Source organism: Squalius cephalus (assembly GCF_949319135.1).
Source record: "Squalius cephalus genome assembly, chromosome: 9".
NCBI lineage: Eukaryota > Metazoa > Chordata > Actinopteri > Cypriniformes > Leuciscidae > Squalius > Squalius cephalus.
This window is the reverse complement of record NC_137130.1, coordinates 25,257,868-25,266,697: the sequence shown is the minus strand read 5'-3', so window position 1 is coordinate 25,266,697 and position 8,830 is coordinate 25,257,868. Positions and strand designations below refer to the sequence as shown.

Sequence of the window (8,830 nt, the reverse complement as noted above, 5' to 3'; positions counted from 1 at the left end):
TCTCTGCCCTCTTCCCTTTATTCTACAGGTTAAACATTTACAGACAGCCTGTCAATAAATGTTCAAGCTGTTTGATAATGTGAACTTGTAGAGGTGATGCAGACCTGTCTATTGAGAGAACTATTGCAATGAGAGACTGAAACTGTCGAGATTCAACAGCAGTTTCTTATCCAGTTTCCAAAATTTTGTCACACCTGCCAATAATGAGTGAATTGAGAAAATGTACAGTACCTGAAAATCCCTTATTGGCCATGAAATGGTATTTTGTGCAATAAAAAAAAAATTAAGAATGGCTTTTTGAAGTTGTAAATAAAGATTAGAGTTGTTCAAGAAAATACTACTAACTGCTTTTCTACTTAATTTTACATTTACCCAGCTAACAATGGAACTATGTTCTAACAACCTTGCTAACGTTCCCATTAAGCTATGAAAACGTTATTTCTGAATGTTCAAAATGTACAGTTTTTTAAATGTTTTAAAAACGTTTTTTTTTTCCATGGCTAAGTAGCCCTTGTTATTAGCGACTCTGGTGGCCGTTAAGTGAACTGCAGCCAGCAACTTACTTCTCGTGCTCACATTTGTGCACGTGACGTACAAGAGACTGAACGTGATTCAATGCCCCAATATACTCTCGGCAAAGTTATTTTTCGTAAAAAGAAGTTGGAAATACCTTTGCAGCAATATGGGCCTTCTGTTAACAAACATCCCAATGCCGTCCCCGCTGCTGATCAGAAGAGATGGTGCATTCAAGTCCTTTTGGGAAGTTTGTATTTACGAGTTGAAGACGTATATTCCCAGGTATATCAAGTGCGTTCAAGTCACTTTCGACGGAGCAAGATGGTGGTGTACCTTCTCTTATTGAACTACACAAAAATACAGCAAGGTTTTTAAACTCTACTTCTCGAAAATGAAAAACAAAGAATGTGCATCAGGTGTGTTTTGCTCTTTTGTTTTTAATGAATTTATGAAGCCCCTGTAAACTTTATTGTTACATATTATATTGTTATATTACAATACTATTATATTTTATATTATACATAAAAATCAGTGCAGACTTTAATAGACAACCTAGGAAGTCAGGGAAGGTCTCAATTTTAATTACTAGCTGTTTACACATTGTCAATAAAAAAGTGATTAATACATGAAAAGTCTTACATATAGCCCCTTTAAGGGAACATTTCATTTTATTATTTTTGCAAACATTATGGGAATGTAACTTTTACGTTCTCTGAACGTTCTGAAACAAGTAACATTTCAAAAAAATGTTAGACGAACATCCAACTAAAATGTTCCAGAATTTTTTTAATATAAATGATGTTTTTGTGCTAACGTTTTGAGAACATTGTTAAATAACTTAACTGGAAGAATGTTTGTTCATTACTTTAAGGCCACATTTACACATAGCCAGGTATTTAGAGAAACTAATATTTTCCCCCCTCCATTTTCAATTATAACATTGTGCACACAACAGCGTTTTCAAAGAATTTGTCATTAACATCAACCCACATAAATACGCCGTCGAGCGCCATCATAACTATGCCAAACCTATGGGCGGCAGTGTAAGGAGAAGGATAAAGCCAATCAGAATCGCATAATGTGACGTTTGAGAACCTAAAACCCCGTTTCTCCGCGGTGACCCTTATAGTCAGAACAGTGTAAATGCAACAAAAATATGGGCCAAACATGCATAAAAACACAGTTTGCAAATTTTTTTTGAAGTAAAATCTTTGTTTTGTTTGTTCTATGAATGGCTCAGCTAAACAGGCCAACAGGAGACTACTACCATTATTCATTTTAATTATACTAATGTCTAATTAAAACGTCTACAAATGTATAAAACTGATCAGAGATTGGTTCTCAGTGACTCCTCATGAATCCTTTGCTGACAGATATCATCGCCCCCAGCGGTGAAAGATTGAAATTTCAAAGTGTTTTGAAACAGTTATGAAGTAATAAAGCCTTGTTTACTGAAATCACGTGACTCTGGCAGTTTGATGCACACTCCGAAACATTGATTCAGAACAAAAGATTCGAAGTAAAGGTTTCGAAGCTTCATGAAGCAGTGTTTTGAAATTGCCATCACTAAGATTTACCCTCATCTTCATCTTGTGCCTTCATCTATGACCAGAACGTTACAGAAGAACCGACCTCTCAAAAACTCCTTCTCCTCCCAGAAAACCGTAAGTGGCTTGGGTACCTGGCCTGGGGGCTCTGGAACGGAAGCATCACCCTCACAGCCAGCGAGCCCGAGGCGCCCACGGAGATCATAGAGGAACCAGAGCCGAAGAACATCAAGGCCCCAGAGTCGACGCAGGCAGGTCAGTCCACCTCAGAGACATGAGCGGACCTGGACCTTATAGACCTGTGGTCCGCGGATCCAATTCCCTTCCAAGTCCCCACCCTGGAGTCTTCATCTTCCTCGCCGGTCCCGTCCGGAAAACCTGTATCCCTGCCTGACCTCCTAGTCCCGTCTCCATCGCTGGTCACGGCCAGACCTCCCCTTCGTCCTCACTTGCTCCAGCTTCGCCCCGGTCATCCGAGTCCCCGTCACCGCCTCAGTCCCGCGAGCCCACAGCTCAGCGCCAAGCTTCCAGGCCTGCAATGTCGCCCCGGTTCGTCAGCCTCTGTGTTCCGCCGGTTACCCCGCAACTCACCATGGTTCCGCCTCCGCCGATCGGTCCCACGGTTCCGTCCGCCCCTCTGTCTGGACTCCTCCCTGGTTCCTCCCACCTTCAGCTCCACCATGGTTGGCAATTCCACCGACTCATCCTCATCACCATCCATCTCCAGCTCCATGCCCTCCACCTAAGCCTCCACCTCATCACTACCTCCTGAACTGTTCTTGCCATCTTCGTCTTGTGCCTTCAACTACGACCAGAGCATTGCAGCTGGGTAATGGTTTGGTACAAACAAATCTTTGTAATTCATTTTGAAATTTACTAGCAATTTCTTAGTAAAAATGGTTCCTACACAAATTCCTTTTTTCAGTGTATGACAATGGAAGTGCTTTTTTTGTGACATGTTGTTTTGGTTAAAACCTATCATAAAAAGACAACTTTTTTTGTTGCTTACATAGTCTTGTTTTGATGATTTTTAGGTGGGGAAAAAACTTTAGGTAGCTCATGTAAATCTAAAATAAGTAGGTAGAGGTTAAAGCGAGGTAAACTTTAGTAAATGGTTTGTTGCTCTTTGATTTAAATCAGTCAGGTAACTTATATGAGCAAGATTCGGATTATAATTTATAATCCTTCTTATAGTTGATTCAAATCATATATTACAGTGCAGTTTATTTAATAAAGTTACCAGCCAATTGGCACATAAGCAAGATAATTTTCTCACTAAAGCCTTTTTTTTTACTCACACTTGGCTCTTAGCTTGCTACTCCTCTATGCCATTCCAGTCATTAGTTTTGTTATTTTTAAATGGTGTGAGAAACCATTTTGGATTGTTACAGATGGGTTAATAATATGCCCCGTGCCAGCAGCACACCAGCAGCCACAGCTGGGTTGGATCGAGGCTGTTTCTTTCCTACACAGCTGTGCACTGAACTGACCAGGGCGCCCATCACATTTGCCCTTTAAAAACCACAGTGGACCAAATCTCTCTCTCTCTCTCTGTGTCTTGCATACCCACTTGACAAACATACAGTTTCTCTGCCAGTCTAGTGCGGCCTTGCAACTCCTCTCTAAAAATACTATTAGCAACAAAATACAAGGATTATATAAAAGCATGAGTATAAATGTATAAATATAAAGTGCATAATGAATGTATTGATATTTGCCGTTTCAGAGTTGCAGTTTCCTCAGGGAGTGGCGAACCAGAGCAGCCGGGACACTCTTTAAAGTGGTGCGCTGGGATGTGGGAATGTGCGCTTTTGGGCCGGAGTGCTGAGCGATGCAAGTGATTCTGGCTCTCGCTCGTATAACATCACTGATCAGTCCCACTCAGGCTATACCTTTAATTTCCAGAACTTTCCACATGCATTCATAGACTGCAATATTACTGAGTTCATCCACAAAATGAACTTATCCTTTTAAGTTTCAGGTTATTTCTGTTAATCTCTTCTCTCAGCCTTTTCCCGTCACCTTCAATCGCTTGTTCAATCTTCCCTTTATGTTATTTTATAATGCTTTTGATTTTTTTTTGTCTCCTTTTCTTCCCCTTCTTTACTCCTCTCTAAAGTATAATTTGTCCAGGAAGGGTGTTCCTGTGAAGATAAAAGATATGTTGACTGAAACATAGGAGACAATACTATTAGTCATTATTATAGATTCAGATTAAATTGCTATTCCGGTGAATTCTGTTGATTCTACAGAAGTATAAAAACTAGCGTGATTGAACCCCCGCTGTTGACGTTTGAAATCTACGAAGATCACAGAGCGATGTTTTGGTTTCAGTGCATCTGCACACTGGTCACTGATTGCGCTCGCCTGTTTTAAATCGCTAGCGATGACAAATTGTGTCTGAGGTGGGACTGTTAGCACACGCTAGCACAAGAGTACCAATGAGTTCCAGCGGCTGCATGGGAGTTGCCATTATTACTTCCTTCAGATTTTAATCTTTTTGTGAACATGAAGTTTGTTCAATGAGTCCCCTCCACTTTCCTTCCTATTGAGAATTCGACTTTCAATTGTGAGTCTGCAAAGAACACCCCCACCCAGATCTATATGCGGAAATAAAAGTTTGATCATTTATAGATATCCAAAAATATAAGTGGATTTTTCCACTCCTTTTAGTCCGATAGAACAATTAATATTACATCTTGGCTTGTTCATTAGATTGGCTGTTTTTAATTCACTTGGTTATGCAATCTATTTCTTTTAATTACAGCATGGTCTTCTTTATTTGCATAATGATTTTTGTCTTTCCTTGTATCAGTTTAAAGGGATAATTCACCCCAAAAAGAAAATGTTGTCATAATTTACTCACCCTCATGTCCTTACAAAAACTTTCTTCTGTGGACTACAAATAAGAGAACTTTTAAAAATGTTGCCCATACAACGAAAGTCAATGTGACCCAATGTTGTTTTGGACACCATTGATATTCATCATTATTGACAAAAACAGAAACATTCTTAATTTATTTAATAAAAAAATACAGTAATAAAGTTAATATTATGAAATATTACAATTCAAAATAACCTTGTTTTATTCTGATATTTTAAAATGTAATTTATTCCTGTGATGCAAAGTTGAATTTTCAGCATCATTACTCCAGTCTTCAGTGTCACATGATCCTTCAGAAATCATTCTAATATGCTGATTTGATGCTCAAGAAACATTTCTTATTATTATCAATGTTGTGCTGCTTAATATTTTTGTGGAAACTGTTTTTTTTTTTATTATTATTCTTTGCTGAATAGAAAGTTAGACAGTAATCTTTTATTTTTATTTTTATATGAAAGTATTTAAATAGTAGTGATCCTACTCTTTTGTTCCACAGAAGAAAGTAAGTCATTTCAAATATAATTGCAGGGCATGCTAACTGATTATTGCTAAACAACATAGTAAAGAAATAACAATAAAAATGTGCACAAATATTAGCTGGCTGTAAATATCCTGACCGCCCCCATCTCTATCACTCATCTAATTTTGTGTTTGTGTAAATCCTCTCTTTGTCCCTTTCTCACCTTTCAAATTTTGCCTCAGACAAATTCCTATGGGAAAATTTACTGTAAGGCACAGGATATATACACAAACCATGAGGACAGAAAATGTGTCATGAATCAAGTTGTGGTGTTTCTTGGAAAACCCTGAATGATATAAGCTCTCTCTGAGAGCAACAAACAGTCAGTCTGCTTTAAGGTGTATGTGTGTACACTGATGTGTGAGTGTGCATTCATTGCAGTGTGGTATTTTTGTCCATTATAGCGCTAAGTGAGCATGTCTGTGGTAAGACAGTGTTTACCTGTGGTCAGATTAGCTATACTGCAGGCCTGTGGGTCTCCCTCTGTATATAGCTGAGACAGGGAATGTGAGGGGACCTGAAGACAGACAGGGAAGAGGATAAAATTAGCAAAAAAAGGACCACTATGTTGCTGTGCTGATCATAAACAGCTTTTAACAGTCCAGGCGGAGATGCGGCTGTGATAATGAACTGATTCATCGTCACAGCATGTGCTAATGGCTTACTAAAGAGGGCCACTGAGACAGAGTTGTGGAATGACAGTCTTTTAAGGAATGATGAAAGGATGTTGCAGTAATCCTCTGGTGTCCACTAAATCATTAAACTGAGGTAGATTTAACCACAAACTGACTATATCCTGTAGCAGTAGGCTGAGGGCCATTGCTAATGGGGTGAAAGGTGGGAATGATTCTAGGGGCCCACAGATCCAAGTATGCCACAATATTTCCAGCAGGATCCTTTAGGATTGCAAATTACTCAACTTTTTATTTCCTACTTGCTCACACTGTCCCTTCTGACCAATATCTTATATTAAATATTAGGACAAAATATGACTTTTAGATGTTTATATATTTTGCTTAATTTACATAAAATCACATATTACACTTAAAGGGATACTTCACCTCTGGGAAGATGAATGTGTATTTAAAATAGGTCATTTAAGTAGAAGAAATGTGAATACATTTTTTTATTTGGAGCTTTCTAGACTGAGAAAACCCAGAAAATGTATTTTTGGCTTATGTGGATGAAAGACAACAACTCCCAGAATGCACTTGCTTCGCTGCCTTATGGGCCTTTCACACAGGACGCGGTATGCGCGGCGCTTGCCGCTGGGTTCAGCGTTGCCCTTCAGATACAACGCGATTTATATACTTTAATATCTGAATCAAAACAAGAATCATGAAGTCAGCTCTTTTTTAGAATAAAACATTTATTCAAACATTAATCCTGAAACTAAAAAACAAATTATATACTAGCCGTTCATCCATTTTGATTTCCGTGCTTGTTTGGATCCCCCGATTCTATTGGCCGCGCTGGTAATCGTCACAGAGCGCAGCGGCAAAAGTTGAACTATTTTGAACTTTGACCGCGGCGTGCGCGTGAGCACGCCAATGATGCGCACCGCTGCGCTTGCGCTTTGGTCGACGCAGCAACAAAACGTCCTTGCGCGGCGCAGGCCATTGAAATGAATGGGTTTTATAGCGCAGCGCCGCGCATACCGCGTCCTGTGTGAAAGGCCCATTAGGAGGCCACGTCGCCTACCGGTAAGGGAGCGCAGTTGAAAACAAACAACAAGGCTAGCCTACGTGATGAGTTTGCCAGGGATTTAGAGATAGCCCAAAATGTCCGGGATTCGGCTTTTGCGTTCTACAGTCGCCATTCATTCATTATGTTTACTGTGGCGAGCAGGACGAGGCTGACGGCCGCGGGAGAACGGCGCGAGCCCGGTGGCGTCATTACTGAGACGCGCCGGGTCTCGCATCTCTCACGGAGGAGCGGGAATTTTCTTAGCAATGGTAAAACGCACATCAACCGATCACTTGTTAAGCGTTCATGTAAACACTACATTCAGATTCACCAATCGGAATGAATTCAGTTAGATTGAAACAAAAGCTGTGCATGTAAACAATGAATGGCGACCGCAGAAAGCAAAAGCTGAATCCCGTACATTTTGAACGATCTCGACGGCCGGACAAGTCCGGGAAAAGGAGGATGGTAACCCCTACTTACTCAGCTTTCTCCTACTATTCAGCTTTCTCCACAGAACAAGAGCCTGCTAGCTTAGCTTCCAAAGAAAGACGGCAGACACTGTGTACATTCTGTGAGTGAGATCCCACCCTGTATGGGCGGGCTGAAAACATGCGGAACTACGCCATCTACTGGCTGTAGTCTTTAGCCTCTGGCCAGAAAATCCTCCGATGACGCAAAATGACGATTTTTGCGTCATCGGAGGAGTTTTTCCAGACAAAAAATACATAAATCTCTCATCTCAGGGGGATATGAGGGTGGAAAGCATGGTAATTCGAAAATACTACAGGTTTTCTACTAATACAAAGCTTAATGCTAAATCCTGAAGTATCCCTTTAAAATTAAAATTACAAACACTGATTTGAGCTTTTTGCATTCCCGATGTGTTACATTGATTAAAGGGATAGTTAACCAAAAATTTTTAATTCACGGAACAGCGTCTGCTCTCGCGTCAACACTCAACACAACACGCATGCATCGTGGTGCTTTCATGAACGGGCGTTGGAGATTCATATTTTGTTAATAAAGATGTAAATTACGTTTTTTGCACTAACAAAGCACCCGCGTTGGTTCAAAAAATTGAGGTTAAACCACTGGAGTCACATGGATTACTTTAATGATGTCTTTACTACCTCTCAGATTTAATTAAAAAGATCTTCATTTGTGTTCTGAAGGTGAACAAAAGTCTTGCAGGTTTTGGAGTGAGTAATTAATGACAGAATTTTCATTTTTGGGTGAACTAACCCTTTAATAAAGTGTGTCCTGGCATCCCAATAATTCACTAAAAGTGTAAATGTTTCAGGTCTCAAGGTGAGTGATTTGAAATGAACAGTCCTTCAATCTACCCTACAGTATGTGTTTGTGGCTCTCAATATGATGACACTGCAGAGAAAGAAATTACAGAAATTTACAGTATTTGCTCAAACTTTGTAGCCTGGGAAAACCCAGACAACTTCCGGCAAATTTAGATTTGCTCTGCAAGTACCTGTAGTCTGGCAAAGAGCTCATTCAAGCCCATTTCTAATCCGTCGAAATTGCGGCAATCAGAAATGTTGGGGCGGGCTTTACACGATGACGATCGCTCTGATTGGTTTTAGGTCTATCCAATCGCGCCCAGAGGCATTTGAGCGACGTCCGTTCAACTTTTAAATGCATTATTATATTCAAATTGCAAAC

At 39.9% G+C, this 8,830-nt stretch overlaps 1 protein-coding gene across 1 annotated transcript; it reads left to right on the top strand.

Moving 5' to 3' along the window:
* The first annotated feature begins 612 nt into the window (after positions 1-612).
* Positions 613-4,070, top strand: LOC307164471 (uncharacterized protein). The gene is made up of 3 exons (XM_079881347.1): positions 613-798; positions 2,129-2,318; positions 3,790-4,070. The coding sequence occupies exons 1-3, from the start codon at positions 616-618 to the stop codon at positions 3,840-3,842; spliced, it is 426 nt and encodes a 141-aa protein (XP_079737473.1). The 5' UTR covers positions 613-615; the 3' UTR covers positions 3,843-4,070.
* The last annotated feature ends 4,760 nt before the right edge of the window (positions 4,071-8,830 follow it).